Source organism: Podarcis pityusensis, assembly GCF_964106645.2.
Source record: "Podarcis pityusensis genome assembly, chromosome: 2".
Lineage (NCBI taxonomy): Eukaryota > Metazoa > Chordata > Lepidosauria > Squamata > Lacertidae > Podarcis > Podarcis pityusensis.
Window position 1 is genome coordinate 123,904,681 of NC_138029.1, and position 21,745 is coordinate 123,926,425.

The window sequence follows — 21,745 nt, forward strand, 5'->3', positions numbered from 1 at the left end:
GATAATTTACTGCTGCTGTAATAATAAACGCTTTTAGCTTAGGAGAAGCTGTGTGGGCTCTTGATTTATGCACACTAATGGCACGCACAGAAGACAGAAGACTAAGCGCTTTGACCGCTGTCTTTTTACTCTGCTACGCTCAGAAGTCCGGAAAAGCAGACTGCGCAACAGAAGCTTGCGGGACCTTCTCCCCCTGAGCAATAAATCTCAGATAAAGTTTATCTGTAAATATTCAATAAACCATTTACATTTTTTTATTTAAAAAATTATTACCTTGATTTCTTAGTCTTCTGGTAAGTTTCACCATTTCTGCATATTCTTTCCATTTTGGGGCAAGTAAAATTCTATACAGTTTCTATACAGAAAGAGAGGTGGAGTAAGCGCTTGGGGATGCTGACATGAAGTCAGCTGCAATTTAAAGCAACAGTAGGGAATGTAAAAGAATGGGCTGCTGACGGAGAGAGGGGGGAAGGGGCATAAAGGGGAGGGATGAACATGAGCATCGGGATGCCAAGCGAAGCGCACTGCTGCCATGTTTTCCAGGGGACATTTAATGAAAACTGGAGACATTCTGGGGACACAAGTTTGGACTTGAAATCCTGCCTTTCACTCCCCTTAAGGAGTCTCAAAGCAGCTAATAATCTCCTTTCCCTTCCTCCCCCACAACAAACACTGTGAGGTGAGTGGGGCTGAGAGACTCCAGAGAAGTGTGACTAGCCCAAGGTCACCCAGCAGCTGCATGTGGAGGAGCGGGGAAGCCAACCTGGTGCGCCAGATTACAAGTCCATTGCTTTTATTAATGGCTGTTTTCACACACAAAATCAGTGTGATACCTTGGTTTACGAACTTAATCTGTTCAGGAAGTCCATTCTTAAACCATGGCGTTCTTAAACCAAGGCGTGCTTTCCCATAGAAAGTAATAGAAAATGGATTAATCCATTCCAGACAATGAAAAAAACCCACTAAAACAGCAATTTAACATGAATCTTACTATCTAACAAGACAATTGATCCATAAAAGGAAGGCAATAATCAATGTACTGTACAAGAAAATAAATAAAACAGTATTGTAGATGATAAAACTCAAAAAAAAAAAAAATCTTAGGTGCACTGATGATAGTAATTGTTTGGATGGGGGGCTTTTATCCATTTCTGCAGTCACACAATCAACCAGTAGTTGAACTGGGTTCCACACAGTCACAAAAATGAAGTAACAAGCCACAGTCAAAAGTCAGTACCATAAAACAAAGAACAATTCACAGTAAAAAAACAATGAAAAAGCCACAAAAACAAAAACAGTCAAAAGCTTTTGTGTTGTGTGGGTGCTCCGGACTCAATGGCCAACAGACTCAACAGGAAGCCTCTGATTAGCAGCGGGGGACTCAATTTACAAACGGAACACACTCAACAGGAAGTGGAACATGTTCTGTTTCCAAGGCAAGGTTCAGCAACCCAAACACCTACTTATGGGTTCGGAGCGTTCTTATTCCAAGTTGTTCATAAACTAAGCTGTTCTTAAAGCAAGGAACCACTGGAGTTGGCACTGTGAATACGATTAACCCACATATTGTGAAAAATATCCATTGTCCTGATTCAGTCCACAAGTAAGAGCACTGAACCTCTTGGTTCATTGTCATGCTAGTCTGCCTTTGAGGTTCATTTGTTCCAGAGAAGTAAGCAAAATAAAGTGAATGTGTTTCCACACTGCCCCATCCAAAACCCCCTCAAATTATGCCCAGGGTCAACTCTAGCATTCTAGAATTCTGTGTAAAAGAATGAACATCGAGTGAATGTTCACTAAGTTTCTCATGTTGATTGAAGCTCTTTCCACACTCCAAGCATTTAGTGTTTCACCCCTGTGTGAGTATGTTTATGTAAAGTAAGGTGTATCCTCTGACGGAAACTCTTTCCACACTCCATACATTTAAATGGTTTCTCCCCTGTGTGGGTTCGATGATGAATATTAAGGAAGGAACTTTCGCTGAACCTCTTTCCACACTCCATACATTTAAAGGGTTTCTCCCCTGTGTGAGTTCGTTGATGTGAATTAAGTTGATTCTTCCAACTGAAGCTCTTTCCACACTCCATACATTTAAAGGGTTTCTCCCCTGTGTGAGTACGTTTATGTAAAGCAAGCTGTGCACTCTGATGGAAACTCTTTCCACACTCCATACATTTAAATGGTTTAACCCCTGTGTGAGTTCTCTGATGTTGACTAAGTTTATCACGTCTACTGTAGCTCTTTCCACACTCCAAGCATTTAAACTGTTTCACCCCTGTGTGAGTATGTTTATGTGTGTTAAGGTGTGCACTCTGACCAAAGCTCTTTCCACACTCCATACATTTAAATGGTTTAACCCCTGTGTGAGTTCTCTGATGTTGACTAAGTTTATCACGTCTACTGTAGCTCTTTCCACACTCCAAGCATTTAAAGTCTTTCTCCCCTGTGTGAGTATGTTTATGTAAAGTAAGGTGTGCACTCTGACTGAAGCTCTTTCCACACTCTAAGCATTTAAACTGTTTCACCCCTGCGTGAGTTTGCTGGTGTGTACGAAGGTGGGAACTCTGACCAAAGCTCTTTCCACACTCCATACATTTAAATGGTTTAACCCCTGTGTGAGTTCGTTGATGTACTGCATGTGTTTGACTATTAGTGGAAGTCTTTCCACATTCCAAACATTTAAATGGTTGCTCCCCCGTGTGACTTCGCTGGTGTGAAGTGAGGTGTGTCTTTCGTCGGAACCACTTTCCACACTCTAGACATTCAAATGGTTTCTCTCCTGTGTGAGTCAGTTGATGTACTCGAAGTTTACCAATATGACGGAAGCTCTTTCCACACTCCATACATGTGAATGGCTTTTCCCCTGTGTGAATTAGTTGATGTTTTCTAAGTGTTCCCCTGTCATTGAAGCTCTTTTTACACTCCATACATTCAAATGGTTTCTCCCCTGTGTGGGTGTAATGATGTAAAGCAAGGCTTGAACTATAACTGAAACTCTTTCCACACTCCATACATTTAAATGGTTTCTCCCCTGTGTGACTTCTATGATGCATATGAAGGGACCAACTTTCACTGAAGCTCTTTCCACACTCCATACATTTAAATGGTTTCTCTCCTGTGTGAGTCCGTTGATGTCTTGTAAGTTTTCCACTCGCACTGAAGCACTTACCACACTCCACACATTCATATTGTTTTTCCCCTGTATGAATTCGCTGATGTTGTTTAAGAGTGGCATTACTACTATAACTCTTTCCACACTCATTACATTGTAATGGTTTTTCCCCCGTGTGAGTTCGTTGATGGTTTGTAAGGTTTCCACCATCAATAAAGCTCATTCCACATTCTGCAGAGTTCTGTCGTTTGTCTGCACCACCTGCTTTGAAGCAAAGGGAGAAATGCTTTTAGGGTTTCAAGAAACATCTTTGTATGAAGGGCAATATATAAATTACATACATAATTATAATTGTCTAGAAAAAAATAAAAGTGGTAGAAGTGTTTCAAAAAAATAAATAATCTATAATTACTAAAAGCATTTCCACAACACCCTTTATCCATATTTCTGTATTAGTCTAGGTAATAATCATCATTTAATCATGTAGTGGGGGGAAAACATGTAAAATCAAAAGGCTGTGAGAGGAAAAAGGTTTCTGGCTCCTCTATGAAAGCAGATTCCAGAAACAAAGAGGAGCATGGGAAAAGGCCTCTCTGCTTCCTTCTTCCTGCCTTTTCTCTCCTCTCCATCTTTCCCCCTTGCCAATGTGTTTCCCTCCTCCTGTCTCTTTCCACGCCTGCGCCCAAATCTTATCCCCTGCAACTCACCAGATCTCTCGGAGGGCCCTGGGAGGGAATCCTCAACAGTTTTGGAGAGGGATGCAGGAGGCAGCCTGACCAAGTCAACCGTCCATCTTCCTCCTTCCATCCTTGCTAGGTTTGCATTATCAGACTCTTTCCTCCTTCCTGAGGAGCTCCCAAGCGAAAACAAGCCGCAGGTTCCTGAGGGATGAAGAAACAAAAGGAGCCTCACATTTAGCTGGTGAAGGATAAGTCTTTCACTGTTTCCATGGTGAAAGAGGAGGTGGGTCTTCCTCTTATGCCTTCCTCCTGAAACCCACCATGCAAGAAAAATAGGTCCTGCCCCAATGTGGAATAAATGAATAAAAATGAATCCTTAGCTGAATCAAAGGATTCTCCCTAAACTCCTTTCCGTCTTAGAGGGTGCAATTAAGACTAAGAAACAGGGTGTTATCTGTGAAAGAATGTGTTCAAGGCCCATGCTGAACCTGAGAGTGATAGATTTATAGTTTAGAGGTGACTCGAGATAACAAGGAGAAAAAGCAGGTGATAGTTTAAGAACTAGTACACGTGTTCAAATGCTTCATGGATACGCACCCCTAAAGGAGAAATTGCTATTTGAATGGAGATGGGATCCATGTTATTGGTGGGGGGCATATGTGTAGGTGGATTGGGAAGCCTGTAAACTGCAATTTCTTAACCAATAGGAATTGTAGGAGGGATATTTGAACACTTTTAGGTTATAAATTATGTGTGATGTAAGCTCGAATGAGCACTCCTTTACAGCGTGAGCTGAGGGGCCACCTGTGCAGTACTGTTATGGCAATAAATCTAGTGATGCCCAATCGTGGTGTAGACTCCTTTTTTACACAGAGTAAATTGACGCCCTCTGGGTAAAGATTCCTTGGGACATAATTTGTCCAACAATTTTGGTGGAGCATGTAGGCAGGTAAACCCAGATCGCCAACCTCACCTAGTGAAGCCCGGACGACACCTCTAGCGCATGACCGGTCCGACGGAGTTCTGTTGCCGCTGGGACCTCAGAAGCCCACCAACTTAAGGGGACACCTGTGAGACTCTATACCAGGGGTATACAAACTTTTTCAGCAGGGGGCCAGTCCACTGTCCCTCAGAACTTGTGGGGAGGGGCGGATTATATTTTGAAAAAAATATATGAACAAATTCCTATGCCCCACAAAGAAATTGACGCCCTCTGGGTAAAGATCCCTGGGACATATTTGTCCAACACCTTGCCAATGTGTTTTCCCCCTCCTGTCTCCATCCATCCCTGCCCTTTTCCCCTGCAACTCACCAGATCTCTCTGAGGGCCCTGGGAGGGAATGCTCAACAGGTTTGGGGAGGGATGCAGGAGGCAGCCTGACCAAGTCAACCGTCCATCTTCCCCCTTCCATCCTCGCCAGGTTTGTAGGATCAGACTCTTTAAACTTCCTAGGGAGCTCAGAAGCCAAAACAAGCTGCAGGTTCCTGAGATGATAATAATAATAATAATAATAATAATAATAATAATAATAATTTATACCCCGCCCATCTGGCTGAGTTTCCCCAGCCACTCTGGGCGGCTCCCAATCACATGTTAAAAACAATACTGCATTAAATATTAAAAACTTCCCTAAACAGGGCTGCCTTCAGATGTCTTTTAAAAATAGGATAACTGCTTATTTCCTTGACATCTGAAGGGAGGGTGTTCCACAGGGTGGGCGCCACTACTGAGAAGGCCCTCTGCCTGGTTCCCTGTAACCTCACTTCTCGCAATGAGGGAACCGCCAGAAGGCCCTCAGCGCTGAATCTCAGTGTCCGGGTGAACGATGGGGGTGGAGACGCTCCTTCAGGTATACAGGACCGAGGCCGTTTAGGGCTTTAAAGGTCAGCACAAACACTTTGAATTGTGCTCAGAAACGTACTGGGAGCCAATGCAGATCTCTCAGGACTGGTGTTATGTGGTCCCAGCAGCCACTCCCAGTCACCAGTCTAGCTGCCGCATTCTGGATTAATTGCAGTTTCCGGGTCACCTTCAAAGGTAGCCCCACGTAGAGTGCATTGCAGTAGTCCAAGCGGGAGATAACTAGAGCATGCACCACTCTGGCAAGACAGTCGGCGGGCAGGTAGGGACTTAGCCTGCATACCAGGTGGAGCAGGTAGACAGCCGCCCTGGACACAGAATTAACCTGTGCCTCCATGGATAGCTGTGAGTCCAAAATGACTCCCAGGCTGCGCACCTGGTCCTTCAGGGGCACAGTTACCCCATTCAGGACCAGGGAGTCCTCCACACCAGCCTGCCCCCTGTCCCCCAAGAACAGTACTTCTGTCTTGTCAGGATTCAACCTCAATCTGTTGGCCGCCATCCATCCTCCAACCGCCTCCAGGCACTCACACAGGACCTTCACTGCCTTCACTGGTTCTGATTTAAAGGAAAGGTAGAGCTGGGTGTCATCTGCATACAGTGGTACCTTGCAAGACGAAATTAATTCGTTCCGCAAGTTTTTTCTTCTTGCGAGTTTTTCGTCTTGCGAAGCACGGTTTCCCATAGGAATGCATTGAAAATCAATTAATGCGTTCCTATGGAAACCGACTTCAGACCAGGTCCGGGGACAGTCTGTCCCCCGACCTCTTCTGAAGGCTGGGGGGGGGGGGCAAGGGCTTTTCTTCCCACCCCCAGCATTTTAAAAAACCCCGGGACAGCGGGGGACTTCTCCGCTGTCCGGGGCGATCTTAAAATGCTGGCGGGTGGGAGCGAAGCCTCCGCTGCCGCCCGCCAGCATTTTAAAAAGCCCCGGGACAGCGGGGGACTTCTCCGCTGTCCCGGGGCGATTTAAAAGCCCCCGGGAAGGCAGGCAGGGGGGACAAAGACTTTTGCTCCCCGCCAGCCTTCAGAAGAGGTCCAGGACCTCTTCTGAAGGCGGGCGGGGGGCGAAAGTCTTTGCTCCCCCCCGCCTGCCTTCAAAAGCCGTCCGGGACAATGGAGAAACACGCTGCGTTTCTCCGCTCTCCCGGGAAGGCAGGCAGGGGGGAGCAAAGACTTTCGCCCCCCGCCGGCCTTCAGAAGAGGTCCAGGACCTCTTCTGAAGGCGGGCGGGGGGCGAAAGTCTTTGCTCCCCCCCCGCCTGCCTTCAAAAGCCGTCCGGGACAGCGGAGAAACACGCTGCGTTTCTCCGCTCTCCCGGGAAGGCAGGCAGGGGGGAGCAAAGACTTTCGCCCCCCGTCGGCCTTCAGAAGAGGTCCAGGACCTCTTCTGAAGGCGGGCGGGGGCGAAAGTCTACGCTCCCCCCGCCTGCCTTCAAAAGCCGTCCGGGACAGCGGAGAAACGAAGGCTGGCGGCGGGAGGAGGTGTCTCCGCCCCGCCGCAAGCCTTCGGAGGAGGTCCGAGGACAGTGGGGAAGACGCGCTGCGCTTCCCCGCTGTCCCGGAGATTTCCCTATGGGCTTTCGTCTTGCGAAGGAAGCCCATAGGGAAATTCGTTTTGCGAAGCGCCTCCAAAACGGAAAACCCTTTCGTCTAGCGGGTTTTCCGTCTTGCGAGGCGTTCGTCTTGCGGGGCACCACTGTACTGATGAACACCCAGCCCAAACCCCCTGATGATCTCTCCCAGCGGCTTCATATAGATGTTAAAAAGCATGGGGGAGAGGACAGAACCCTCAGGCACCCCACAAGTGAGGGCCCAGGGGTCTGAACACTCACCCCCCACAACCACTTTCTGGACACGGCCCAGGAGAAAGGAGAGGAACCACCATATAACAGTGCCCCCAGCTCCCAGCCCCTCTAGACAGTCCAGAAGGATGTTATGGTGTTCAAAGGCCGCTGAGAGATCCAGCAGAACTAGGAAACAGCTCTCACCTTTGTCCCTAGCCCGCCGGAGATCATCAACCAGCGTGACCAAAGCATTTTCAGTCCCATGGTGAGGCCTGAATCTCGATTGGAAGGGATCCAAATGGTCCGCATCCTCCAGGTGTGCTTGGAGTTGTTCTGCAACCACCCGATCAATCACCTTGCCTAAGAATGGTAGATTTGAGACTGGGCAATAGTTGGCCATATTGGTCGGGTCTAAAGATGTTTTTTTAAGAAGCGGTTTAATGACTGCCTCTTTCAGTGGGTCTGGGAAGGCTCCCTCACAGAGGGAAGCATTCAACACCCCACAGAGCCCATCGCCCAGTCCTTCCTGGCTCACTTTTATCAGCCAAGATGGGCAAGGATCAAGGAGACAGGTGGTCGGTTTCACTTGTCCAAGCAGCCTGTCCACATCCTCGGCGGTAACAGATTGGAATTGATCCCATTTAACAGGACCAGACAGAACTCTAGCACTCTCCCGCCCTGGTCCTGCTCCCACGGTGGAGTCTACCTCTTTCCGAATCTGAGCGACTTTATCTGCAATAAACTTTGCAAAGGCATTGCAGGAGATCTTGGGGTCTCTACCAGGCCCCGGTGGTGCAGGTGGTTCCGATAGATTGCGAGGGAAGAAGAAACAAAAGGAGCTTCACAGACCCTGCAAGCCTTTTCCTGCCCCAGACATTTAGCTGTTGAAGGGTAAGTTTTTCACTATTTCTGTGGTGAAAGAGGGATGCTTTCCTCCTGAAACCCACCATGCAAGAAAAGCCAGCCGCCTAGATGGCTGGGATAGAAATAACATTATTGTTATTGTTGTGATGATGATGACGATGACGATGATGACCTGAAAGAGGATCTTCTTGAGAAAACTAAGAGGACAGGAACTTTTAAAAGAATGGGGGGGGGGATTATAATTTATCTAGGAGCCCATTGTAAATAGATGAAAGCATTAGAAGGATTTTAACCACACTGGTAAGGTATTAAAGATCACGGACCATTCAGATGGATGGGAAAATATGGACAACGGACTGATATTAGAGTTGTAGATGTTAATATTAGGACACACGGGGGGGGGGGAGACTAGTCATGAGATGCAGTGTAATCTCTGTTTATGGATGTATTTGTTACTTTTTAAAAAACCTATTTTTTAAAAATAACCTTTCCCAAGTGTAGGGGTCAGATGGGATTACCATGAGGAATTATAAAATATACATCAAGCCATCGTGTCCATGATGAAGACATTGTGTTGACTGGGTTTGATATACTGACGATAATTTCTGATTAAATCCCATAAGATTCTACATTCATGCCCTTTTGACTCTAAAGCCCATTTCTCTCTCCTCACGTCACGTACACAGCAGTTGCTTCGCCAGGCAGGCATCCTGTGCCATAAAGATAGTGGGCAAGTTACTTTGATGTAGTTTCTTATATATAATCTTAAAATGTTAATCTTGGAGCCAGGAAACAGATCTCACATGAAGGTGGTAGTGATCTGGTCTTTCTGGCCATCCTTCTTATCATGTTTATTTCTCAGCTCTGGGGTTGCCGGATGCACCCCTTTGTAGTTCTCAACTTATTTACTACCCCTTTGTAGTTCTCAACATATTTACCCCAAAATATATGCATGCTAATTAGTGTTGTAGTGTAACTTTTCCCCCACGTGGGGTTTGATGAAATGCTCAGAGGAAATATGATCGGTTCTTACGAGCACTGTGTGAAAGATTCTTTTGCTAATAAAATGGCCTGGCGGGGTGTGTGGTTTACGCACTTTCTCCGAGAGCCTTGCTGGTCAAAGCCTCGTGTCTTGTTTTTAATCAGGGTCCAGTCCTTCCTTTACTTTGCGAACGCAACACCAAGAAGGGGAGATTAGAAACTAGCCAGAAGCAAAGGGGGCCTCAGAGACCCTGCAAGCATTTTCCTGCCCCAGAGGTTGAGCTGTTGAAGGGTCAGTCTCCCTGTGTGTGGAGGTACCACACACAGTCTCCATGGTGAATGAGGGGTGCCTTCCTCTTGAAACCCACCATGCAAGAAAACCCAGCCGCCTAGAAAGGCTGGGGAAACCCAGCCAGATGGGTGGGATATATATAATAACATCATCATGATGACTAGAGTCATGCCTTTTGCGTCTACTTTTATCTCTGTTGGATGGGAGCTTTGGCACTGCAGCCTCCCTGGCCACAAGCTCCCAGTTATTTCAATTAAAAAAAACCCCACAATAAAAGCAATTATTATCCCCCCCCCCCATCCTGGCAGGGTTTCCCCAGCCACTTGGCTGGCTGCCAGGTCCTCCCCCAACTTCCTCCAGCCTGGCTTCCCTTCCGCTGTAGCCCCTCCCCTCAGCCCATGTGATCTAGAAGAGACTATGGCCAGGACACTAACAAAGATAAAAAAATTCTGCAGGAAGAAATATCTGGATATGAAAATGAGAAAAGAGAGGGAGGGTTATAATATGTAATAGAAAAGCATTATGAACCGTGGAAAGGGGGGAAGGAAAGTCGACATTAAACGTGTACATTATATTTGGGTGAGTATGCTGTGTTATTTGTAAAAATAAAAAACAACGAAAAATGGAATTTACTATAAAATTCCAGAGAGGGGCAGATTGTAATGGGTTGCTTTGAAGTCAATTCAGCGCCTAATAATAATAATAATAAGAAGAAGAAGAATCCAGCGCGCCCCCCCCTCACCGCCCTGCGCGTATTTTGCCAGAACAAAGGCAGCAACCCTGAGCAATTCTGACCCACGTCGACCGAAGGGCGGACTCGGTGTAAGGCAGCGCCCCACGTTTGGATCCCCCAGAAGATCCGGCTTCCCCATTGGGAGGAGGAAGGTGGCAATAATCCAGCTTCCAGGGAATAAAGGCTGGGGGGGGGGGGGATAGGACGCCCCTCGCCTCGTGCAGGGATGTGACTTAAAGGAGAGTCCTGGACAGGAGCAAAAAGGCTGGGCTTCCCTCCCAGAGATCCTTCCCTCCCCCCCCCCCCCTCAGCCCCCCAACACCCTCGTATTCGGGTCCCCCACCCACGAAATCTCCCCCTTGGCACGACTCACCCCTCGCCCTGCGCGCCGCATCTCTTCCTCTGCATCAGGAGGGACCACCCAAGACGAGCGGGGAGGGGAGGTGGGGGGGGACAGGGGAGGGTCTGTTCCCAGGCCTCTCTAGGCAGCCGGTCTCTCTATTCCCTTCACCCTCCCCTTGGCTCCCTCTCCTCCCCAAATAGCACCACCTGCGCGCCTCCCCAGTTGCGTTTTTTCGGGTCAAGGCAGGAGGAGGGATCCGGATCCCGCAGGGAAGGGCGCTGGATTTGAGTCTTGGGTGCAAAACCAGCCTGGCTGGAGGATAGGGGCCCTCGCGGGCATCGCTTTCACGGCAATATATATCGCCGTGAAAGTGATGCCCACATATATTTATGGGGGCCGGGTCCTTCCCCTCAAGTTGATGGGCACTGCCATTCAAATGGAGTGTGTGCACTGCGTCGTGTGATCAATTATGCAGGACGCAGATTACCTGGACCCCCGCAATATTTTATTCATTGGCACCCCCAATATGTTGCATTATTTTTACAATGGCAATCTGCCTTTCCTTCAACAAGCTGCGGGCGACGTACACACTTCTTCTCCATCTTATACCCACAACCACCCTGTGACAGGGGCGTTGCATGGAGGTGATGCCAGCATGGCAGTGGCCCCGGGGCGGATTTTTGAGGGGGCACAAGGCAGTCACTGCCTTCAGGCACCCCCAGTGCCGCCCAACACTCCTCTCCCATTGGAGGAACCAACCATGGAGGTTGTTTTCTTTAAAAAGATTTATTTTATTATTATTTTCAGATTTATACATTTCATCAAATTTACAATCACCTTAACATTTCAAAACTTGACTTTCTTCCCTCTCTTTCCGCAGTTCCTTAAATTTATTTTTCGTATCCTCTGCATATCCAAATCGACTTAAATTGCTAATTCATGCATCCACTTTACAAATATACACTTTAATACTGCAGGTTATTACAATAATCCTACGAATGTTCTTATCCGTTTACAGTTTATCTGTAAATATTCAATAAACTTTCCATTCTTTTGTCAAAAGTTTGTTATCTTGATTTCTTATTCTTCTGGGTAAGTTTCACCATTTCTGCATATTCCCTAAGTTTTTGTATCCATTCTTCCTTTGCTGGGACTTCTTTCCATTTTGGGGCAAGTAAAATTCTATACAGTTTCTTCTTCTTCTTTGGCGATCACTCGTAGGGGAGTAAGATTGTCTTCCATAGACACAGTTTTAACAATGAGTCAGTAGGTGACAGAGAGGGAGGCAAAGAACAAAAGACATGGGGGAAAGCCCCCTTAGCGCCCCATAAATTTGAGTGAGGGAAAGGCTCAGAACAGTAGGGGAAAGAGAGGTGGAGTAAGGGCTTGGGGATGCTGACAGGAAGTCAGCTGCAATTTAAAGCAACAGTAGGGAATGTAAGAGAATGGGCTGCTGGGGGGGCAGAGAGAGAGAGTGAAGCCCTGTGGTGACAATCTGGGTGCTGATGCCGCGCCGAAGAGCGAAGCAGCAGCAGCAGCACCCAGGTCCTGGGATCAGAGCCACCGGAGCTGGGCGCAATCCAGGAGCACTTCTTCTACATCATGGACTGGGCATGGTGAAGCAGGCCGGAGCTGGAGGAGGCCGCCCCCTCCCCCCCCCAAAAAAAACACCTTAGGTGAAAGAATCTGAGCAGGGCTGGTGTGCCCCAAAGAGGAAAGGGGCATAAAGGGAAGGGATGATCATGAGCATCGGGATGCCAAGCGCAGCGCGCTGCCGCCACGTTTCCCCGGGGACATTTAATGAAATCCGGGGACATTTTGGGGACAGATCTGCAAATTCAGGGACTGTCCCCGGGAAACGGGGATGTCTGGTAACCCTGATTTGGGTGCCGATCTCCCATATCCTCGTCTGACACTCTCACCACTACATCATCCTGCCTTCCTGAAGTCCTTCTGCATTGGGGTAGCTATAAAAATTTAAGTAGGTAAATAAATACAGAGAAAGCAAAATGTCACAGAGATGGATCTGAATCTTCCCCCTCAAAGTATAAATGTGTTTTATTCTGGATTGCTTTATTTCATGTTTTAATGTGTTGCAAGCAGATTTGAGTTTTTTTACTTTAAGATATAAAGTGGTATAGAAAAGATTTTTTTCTTTTTTAAAAAATGCTTTATTGGACTTAAACAAAGTAAAAAAACATACATTCATGTCCATTGTTTACAAAGAAAATAAAATTAAGAGAAAACTATATTTTCTGACAAAGAAAATATTCTTAATATACATCTGACTTCCCGTCGTCTCCATACTTCATTTCACCAGTGTGGTGGTGTGGTTAAGAGCGGTAGTCTCGTAATCTGGGGAACCGGGTTCGCATCTCCACTCCTCCACGTGTAGCTGCTGGGTGACCTTGGGCCAGTCACACTTCTCTGAAGTCTCTCGGCTCACTCACCTCACAGAGTGTTTGTTGTGGGGGAGGAAGGGAAAGGAGAATGTTAGCTGCTTTGAGACTCCTTCGGGTAGTGACAAAGCGGGATATCAAATCCAAACTCTTCTTCACCATTACTGACTTATTGCAAAAACATATCCACTTGTTGTATAATAAAATAGTATTTCTCCTGTGTCCTTTTTCTCCTGTGTCCTTAAAACAGCTACAGATGTTATTCAAAGGCTGTGACCGAGTTCAAGCTGCAACAACTGTTCTTAAGATATCTTTTAAAAACTTCCCATTTTGAAATAAATACTTGTTTTGAATTATCTTTTATTTTTTCGGTTGGTTTGGCTAGCTCTGCATATTAGACCAATTCTTGTAACCATTCTAACCTGGAAGGAACTTTATCCCTCTTCCAATTTGTCGCTATTAGGATTCTAGCGGCAACAGTGGTGTATAAAAAGACCTCTCTTACATTTCTAGGAATATCGGCGCCTGTGATAAAAAGGCTTCTGGTTTTTTTGTGAAACAAGCATTTAACATTTTTAAAAGTTCTATATAGATGTCATCCAAGAAAACCTTGATTTTTTTTTACATAGCCACCACATATGGAACATTGTGCCTGTTCCTTCTCCACATCTCCAAAAAGTACTAAAAACATTTTTATACCTTTTTGAAAGTTTCCTTGGGGTCAAATACCAATAGTATTGCATATTTTTGGAAATGTTACCTCAAGGTTTAGCATTCTGTGAATTTCAGATTTATTTTCCATAAATTTTTTCACTTTCATATCTGTGTTATATCCAAACTCCTGGGCCCATTGATTCATGACAGCTTTAATCTCCTCCTCCTTCCCAGTCAAGAAGAAGAAGAGTTTGGACTTGATATCCCGCCTTTCACTCCCTTTAAGGAGTCTCAAAGCAGCTAACAATCTCCTTTCCCTTCCTCCCCCACAACAAACACTCTGTGAGGTGAGTGAGGCTGAGAGACTTCAGAGAAGTGTGACTAGCCCAAGGTGGACTAGCCCAAGCAGCTGCAGGTGGAGGAGCGGAGACGCGAAGCCGGTTCACCAGATTACAAGTCCACCGCTTTTATTAATAGTTGTTTTCACACACAAAATCAGTGTGATACCTTGGTTTACGAACTTAATCTGTTCAGGAAGTCTGTCCTTAAACCAAGGCATGCTTTCCCATAGAAAGTAATGGAAAATGGATTAATCCATTCCAGACAATGAAAAACCACTAAAACAGCAATTTAACATGATTTTTACTATCTAACAAGACCACTGATGCATAAAAGGAAGGCAATAATCAATGTACTGTACAATAAAATATATAAGGCAGTATTGTAGATGATAAAACTCAAAATTATTATTTTTTTCCTTATGTGTACTGATGATAGTAATTGTTTGTATGGGGGGGGGGGGCTTTTATCCATTTCTGCAGTCACACAATCAACCAGTAGCTGAACTGGGTTCCACACAGTCAGAAAAACGAAGTCACAAAAACGAAGTCACAAGCCACAGTCAAAAGTCAGTACCATAAAACAATGAACAAGACACAGTAAAAATAAAAGAAAAAGCCACACAAACAAAAAAATAGCAAAGACAAAAGCTCCAAGTATCACCTCTGTGTTGGGTGGGTGCTCCGGACTCAACAGCCGACAGACTCAACAGGAAGCCTCTGATTAGCAGTGGGGGACTCAATTTACAAACAGAACACACTCAACAGGAAGCAGAACATGTTCTGTTTCCAAGGCAAAGTTCACAAACCCAAACACCTACTTACAGGTTTGTAGCATTCTTATTCCAAGTTGTTCATAAACTAAGTTGCCCATAAACTAAGCTGCTCTTAAACCAAGGTACCTCTGTAGTTGGCACTGGGAATCTGATTAACCCACATATTGTGAAAAACATCCATGGTCCTGATTCAGTCCACAATTGACAGCATTGAACCTCTTGGTGGATTGTGATGCCAGTCTGCCTTTGAGGTTCATTTGTTCCAGAGAAGTAAACAAAATAAAGTGAATGTGTTTCCACACTGCCCCATCCAAAAAGGCTGAACCCTAGCATTCTAGAATTCTATGTAAAAGAATGAACATCGAGTGAATGTTCACTAAGTTTCCCACGTTGACTGAAGCTCTTTCCACACTCCAAGCATTTAAAGTTTCACCCCTGTGTGAGTATGTTTATGTAAAGTAAGGTGTGTCCTCCGACGGAAACTCTTTCCACACTCCATACATTTAAACGGTTTCTCCCCTGTGTGGGTTCGATGATGAATATTAAGGGAGGAACTTTCGCTGAACCTCTTTCCACACTCCATACATTTAAAGGGTTTCTCCCCTGTGTGAGTTCGTTGATGAGAATTAAGCTGATTCTTCCAACTGAAGCTCTTTCCACACTCCATACATTTAAAGGGTTTCTCCCCTGTGTGAGTACGTTTATGTAAAGTAAGCTGTGCACTCTGATGGAAACTCTTTCCACACTCCATACGTTTCCCCCCCGTGTGAGTTCTCTGATGTTTACGAAGTTTATCACGTCGACTGTAGCTCTTTCCACACTCCAAGCATTTAAAGTGTTTCACCCCTGTGTGAGTTTGCTGGTGTGTTCTAAGGGCTCCGCTTTGACTGAAGCTCTTTCCACACTGCATACATTTAAATGGTTTCTCCCCTGTGTGAGTTCTCTGGTGTTCACTAAGTTTATCACGTCGACTGAAGCTCTTGCCACACTCCAAGCATTTAAAGTCTTTCACCCCTGTGTGAGTACGTTTATGTGTGTTAAGGTGTGCACTCTGACGGAAACTCTTTCCACACTCCATACATTTAAATGGTTTAACCCCTGTGTGAGTTTGCTGATGTGAAGTAAGGTGGGTACTCTGACCAAAGCTCTTTCCACACTCCATACATTTAAATGGTTTAACCCCTGTGTGAGTTAGCTGATGTGAAGTAAGTGAGCTGCTATGACGGAACCTCTTTCCACACTCCATACATGTAAGTGGTTTCTCTCCTGTGTGTGTTCGCTGATGTTCTGCATGTGTTCGACTATCAGTGGAAGTCTTTCCACATTCCAGACATTTAAATAGTTTCTCCCCCGTGTGAGTTCGCCGATGTGAAGTGAGGTGTGTCTTTCGTCTGAACCACTTTCCACACTCTAGACATTCAAATGGTTTCTCCCCTGTGTGAGTCCGTTGATGTACACGAAGTGAACTAATATGACGGAAGCTCTTTCCACACTCCATACATGTGAATGGCTTTTCCCCTGTGTGAATTAGTTGATGTTTTCTAAGTGTTCCCCTGTCACGGAAGCTCTTTTTACACTCCATACATTTAAATTGTTTCTCCCCTGTGTGGGTGTAATGATGTAAAGTAAGGTGGGAACTCTGACCAAAGCTCTTTCCACACTCCATACATTTAAATGGTTTCTCCCCTGTGTGACTTCGATGATGCGTATGAAGGGTCCAACTTTCGCTGAAGCTCTTTCCACACTCCATACATTTAAATGGTTTCTCTCCTGTGTGAGTCCGTTGATGTCTTGTAAGTTTTCCACTCGCACTGAAGCACTTACCACACTCCACACATTCATATTGTTTTTCCCCTGTATGAATTCGCTGATGTTGTTTAAGAGTGGCATTACTACTATAACTCTTTCCACACTCATTACATTGTAATGGTTTTTCCCCCGTGTGAGTTCGTTGATGGTTTGTAAGGTTTCCACCATCAATAAAGCTCATTCCACATTCTGCAGAGTTCTGTTGATTGTCTGCACCACCTGCTTTGAAGCAAAGGGAGAAATGCTTTTAGGGTTTCAAAGAACATCTTTGTGTGAAGGGAGATATATAAATTACATACATAATTATAATTGTCTAGAAAAAAATAAAAGTGTTTCAAATAAATAAATAAATAAATAATCTATAATTACTGAAAGCATTTTCACAACACCCTGTACCGATATTTCTGTATTAGTCTAGGTAATCATCATCATTTAATCATGCAGTGTGGGGAAAACATGTAAAATCAAAACGCTGTGAGAGGGAAAAGGTTTCTGGCTCCTCTATGAAAGCAGATTCCAGAAACAAAGAGGAGCATGGGAAAAGGCCTCTCTGCTTCCTTCTTCCTGCCTTTTCTCTCCTCTCCATCTTTTCCCCTTGCCAATGTGTTTCTCTTCTCCTGTCTCTTTTCACCCCTGCGCCCATCTCTTATCCCCTGCAACTCACCAGATCTCTCTGAGGGCCCTAGGAGGGAATGCTCAACAGTTTTGGGGAGGGATGCAGGAGGCAGCCTGACCAAGTCAACCGTCCATCTTCCTCCTTCCATCCTCGCTAGGTTTGCATTATCAGACTCTTTCAACCTTCCTGAGGAGCTCAGAAGCGAAAACGAGCTGCAGATTCCTGAGGGAAGAAGAAACAAAGGGAGCCTCACATTTAGCAGTTGAAGGATGTCTTTCACTGTTTCCATGGTGAAAGAGGGTGCCTTCGTCCTGAAACCCACCATGCAAGAAAAATAGGTCCTGCCCCAATGTGGAATAAATGAATAAAAATGAATCCTTAGCTGAATCAAAGGATTCTCCCTAAACTCCTTTCCTTGTTGAGGGTGCAAATAAGACTAAGAAATAGGGTGTTATCTGTGAAAGAATGTGTTCAAGGCCCATGCTGAACCTGAGAGTGATAGATTTATAGTTTATAGGTGACTCGAGATAACAAGGAGAAATAGCGGGTGATAGTTTAAGAACTAGTACGCCTGCTCAAACGCTTCATGAATACACACCCCAAAAGGAGAAATTGCTATGTGAATGGATACGGGATGCATGTTATTGATGGGGGTACATATTCGAGGGAAAATGTGTAGGTAGATTGGGTAGCCTGTGAACTGCAATTTCTTCACCAATAGGAATTGTAGGGGGGATATTCGAACGCTTTTAGGTTATAAATTATGTGTGATGTAAGCTGGAATGAGCACTCCTTTACAGAATGAGCTAAGGAGTCGCCCGTGCAGTCCTGTTACGACAAGAAATCTAGTGATGCCCGATCGTGGTGTAGACTCCTTTTTTACACAGAGTAAATTGGCGCCCTCTGGGCAAAGATCCCTGGGACATATTTGTCCAACACCTTGCCAGTGTGTTTCCCCCCTCCTGTCTCCATCCATCCCTGCCCTTTTCCCCTGCAACTCACCAGGTCTCTCTGAGGGCCCTGGGAGGGAATACTCAACAGGTTTGGGGAGGGATGCAGGAGGCAGCCTGACCAAGTCAACCGTCCATCTTCCCCCTTCCATCCTCACTAGGTTTGCAGGATCAGACTCTTTCAAACTTCCTAGGGAGCTCAGAAGTGAAAACAAGCTGCAGGTTCCTGAGAGGGAAGAAGAAACAAAAGGAGCTTCACAGACCATGCAAGCATTTTCCTGCCCCAGACATTTAGCTGTTGACTGGTAAGTCTTTCACTATTTCTGTGGTGAAAGGAAAACCCAGATGCCTAGAATAGCTAGGGGAACCCAGCCAGATGGGTGGGATATATATAATAACATCATCATGATGACTAGAGTCATGCCTTTTGCATCTACTTTTATCTCTGTTAGATGGGAGCTCTGGCACTGCAGCCTCCCTGGCCACAAGCTCCCAGTTATTTCAATACCCCCCCACACACAATAATAGCAATTATTATTATTTCCCCGCCCCAGCCACTCTGCTGGCTGCCAGGTCCTCCCCCAACTCACTTCCTCCAGCCTGGCTTCCTCTCCACTGTAGCCCCTCCCCCCAGACCATGTGATCTAGAAGAGACTATGGCCAGGACCCAAAGAAAGACAAAAAATTCTGCAGGAATTTTAATAAATTTCCAGAGAGGGGCATCCTGTTAGGCTGCAATAGATTGTAATGGGTTGCTCTGAAGTCAATTCAGTGCCAAATAATAATAAAAATGAAGAATCGCGCGCCTCCCCTCACCGCCCTGCGCGTATTTTGCCAGAACAAAGGCAGCAACCCTGAGCAATTCTGACCCACGTCGACCGAAGGGCGGACTCGGTGTAAGGCAGCGCCCCACGTTTGGATCCCCCAGAAGATCCGGCTTCCCCATTAGGAGGCGGGGCAGGAATCCAGCTTCCAGGGAAGAAAGGCTGCGGGGGGGGGGATAGGACGCCCCTCGCCTCGTGCAGGGATGTGACTTCAAGGAGATTCCTGAGCAGGAGCAAGAAGGCTGGGCTTCCCTCCCAGAGATCCTTCCCTTCCCCCCTCAGCCCCCCAACACCCTCGTATTCGGGTCCCCCACCCACGAAACCTCCCCCTTAGCACGACTCACCCCTCGCCCTGCGCGCCGCATCTCTTCCTCTGCATCAGGAGGGACCACCCAAGACGAGCGGGGAGAGGGAGTGGGGGGGGGGGGGGACAGAGGGAGGGTCTGTTTCCAGGCCTCTCTAGGCAGCCGGTCTCCCTATTCCCTTCACCCTCCCCCTCCTCCCCAAATAGCACTACCTGCGCGCCTCGGGAGCGCCTCGCCAGTTGCATTTTTTTCGGGTCAAGGCAGGAGGAGGGATCCGGATCCCGCAAAGAAGGGCGCTGGATATGCACACATATATATGTTGGGGGTGTGCATGGCATCAAATGCTCTTGCGGAAAGATGGACCACCCTCAGGATGCACGCGCTTTGCAAAGGCGTCTCTGGAAGAACTTGGACCCAAGACAATCTTACTCGGCTACGAGTGATCGCCAAAGAAGAAGAAGAAACTGTATAGAATTTTACTTGCCCCAAAATGGAAAGAAGTCCCAGCAAAGGAAGAATGGATACAAAAACTTAGGGAATATGCAGAAATGGTGAAACTTACCCAGAGGAATAAGAAATCAAGATAACAAACTTTTTATAAAAGAACGGAAATGGTTTATTGAATTTTTAGGGCTAAACTGTAAACATTCGTAGAATTATTGTAATTACCTGCAGTATTATAAGTGTATATTTGTAAAGTGGATGAATGAATGAACAATTTAAGTCGATTTGGATATGCAGAGGATACGGAAAATAAATTTAAGGAACTGCGGAAAGAGAGGGAAGAAATTCAAGTTTTTAAATGTCAAGATGATTGTAAATTTGATGAAATGTATAAATCTGAAAAGCATAAATGATTTGTTTTTTTAAAGAAAACAACCTCCATGGTTGGTTCCTCCAACCATGGGGGAGGAGTGCTGGGCTGCACTGGGGGCCCCTGCAGGCAATGCCTGCTTTGTGCCCCCTCAAAGATCCGCCCCGGGGCCACTGCCCTGCTGGCATCACCCCCATGCAACGCCCCTGTCACAGGGTGGTAGTGGGGAGAAGAGGGAGAAGGTTGCCAATGTAAAAATAATGCAACAGATTGGGGGTGCCAATGAATAAAATATTTTGGGGGGGTCCAGGTAATCTGCCTCCAGCATAATTGATCACATGACGCAGTGCACACACCCCATTTGACTGGCAGTGCCCATCAACTGGAGGGGAGGGGAAGGACCCGGCCCCCTCAAATATTTTATTGGGGGGGGGTGTGAAGCCCCTAGGAGGTGGCTCCTGTGCAACACATTAAACCCACTAAAGCAGAGAGAAGGCTGTAGTAATTTACACCCGTCGGTGGGAGGAAGAATGAACCCAAGCCTTTCTAAGGAAGGACACGCCAAGCCAGGCAGGTAAACGAGAGGGAAAGTGTGATAGGAATTTTATGGTCTTAGATATATAGTAATGTTCATAACTGCACATACATAGATCAGCACAGGAAAGCCAACCTGGAACCATTTTGATTCCTAAACTGACCAAATCCTTTCTCTGCAAGGTTAAACTGGAAAAGCCTCCCCATTGTCTCTTTCCTCACAAATCCTGTCTCAAGGATATGTCTGTTTGAATAAGGTGTGAGCCTGTGACCTGGCCCAGGAAATAAGTATTTTACCACTACAAAAGAATGGCCAGGCTCCCCAGGAAATCCAATCAAGTAACCTGCTAGACAGGAGATAAACAACAACAGGAGAAAAACAACATTTAAATTTCTGTGATGTAGGTGGGATGTATCTGAGGGGTGGTCTTAGGTTACACCCCTTCTGTGATGTATGCATAATGTTTCTGGGGGTGGTCTTGATCTAGAGAATGGGAATTTCAAAAGTCTTTATAAGGCCTTGCACGCCATTGTTCTGGGTCCTCTTCCTCTCCTGCGTGTGAGGGGAGTACCCTGTTGCAACAGATCAATAAAGATCAAGCTTACTAGCTGCTTTGCTTCTCAATATTCTCTGGTTGGCCTCTGTTATTTTCTCCTACCAATAGGGAACCTATGTAAGGACTCTATATGGGCTCTTGGATACCCCATAAGGGAAAAGGGCATATTTTTATTTACAACAAAAGGAAAGATGCTATGGCGGAAGGGGAGGGGGGGCACTCTTAGGTTACAGATCTGGCCAAGTTCCTCCAGAGACGCCTTTGCAAAGCGCGTGCATCGTGAAGGTGGTCCATCTTTCCGCAAGAGCATTTGATGTCATGCACACCCCCAACATATATATGTGTGCATATGTGTGTGTGCATGTGCATGTGTGTATCAATATCACCTTCAAGGCAATATATATATAGATTGCCATGAAAGCGATGCCCGCGAGGGGCCCTATCCTCCAGCCAGGCTGGTTTTGCACCCAATTCTCAAATCCACCGCCCTTCTCTGCGAGATCCGGATCCCTCCTCC

General features: G+C 46.1%; 3 protein-coding genes across 11 annotated transcripts in view; 1 reads left to right on the forward strand and 2 right to left on the reverse strand.

Moving 5' to 3' along the window:
* The window catches only part of LOC308469431 (uncharacterized protein), a 101,660-nt gene that overhangs the window by 28,397 nt on the left and 51,518 nt on the right, over positions 1-21,745 (forward strand). The gene's annotated exons all lie outside the window — the stretch shown is intronic.
* Positions 1,067-10,787, reverse strand: LOC308469551 (uncharacterized protein). 5 transcript variants are annotated; one of them, XM_080992170.1, is made up of 4 exons: positions 10,683-10,787; positions 5,105-5,277; positions 3,820-3,993; positions 1,067-3,376 (listed from the first exon to the last, which is right to left on the reverse strand). In XM_080992170.1, exons 1-4 carry the CDS (start codon positions 10,715-10,717, stop codon positions 1,842-1,844), a joined length of 1,917 nt encoding a protein of 638 aa, XP_080848296.1. In that variant the 5' UTR covers positions 10,718-10,787; the 3' UTR covers positions 1,067-1,841. The 5 variants fall into 5 exon arrangements, with proteins under 5 accessions (XP_080848296.1, XP_080848297.1, XP_080848299.1 ...); XM_080992171.1 differs by having other exon boundaries at positions 1,067-3,373; positions 10,683-10,786; XM_080992173.1 differs by lacking the exon at positions 3,820-3,993 and having other exon boundaries at positions 1,067-3,373; positions 10,683-10,786.
* On the reverse strand, positions 13,292-19,430 carry LOC308469519 (uncharacterized protein). 5 transcript variants are annotated; one of them, XM_080992100.1, is made up of 4 exons: positions 19,363-19,430; positions 18,247-18,420; positions 17,293-17,466; positions 13,292-16,850 (listed from the first exon to the last, which is right to left on the reverse strand). In XM_080992100.1, the coding sequence occupies exons 2-4, from the start codon at positions 18,344-18,346 to the stop codon at positions 15,241-15,243; spliced, it is 1,884 nt and encodes a 627-aa protein (XP_080848226.1). In that variant the 5' UTR covers positions 18,347-18,420; positions 19,363-19,430; the 3' UTR covers positions 13,292-15,240. The 5 variants fall into 5 exon arrangements, with proteins under 5 accessions (XP_080848226.1, XP_080848227.1, XP_080848224.1 ...); XM_080992101.1 differs by lacking the exon at positions 18,247-18,420 and having other exon boundaries at positions 19,363-19,415; XM_080992098.1 differs by lacking the exon at positions 19,363-19,430 and having other exon boundaries at positions 13,292-16,847; positions 18,247-18,421.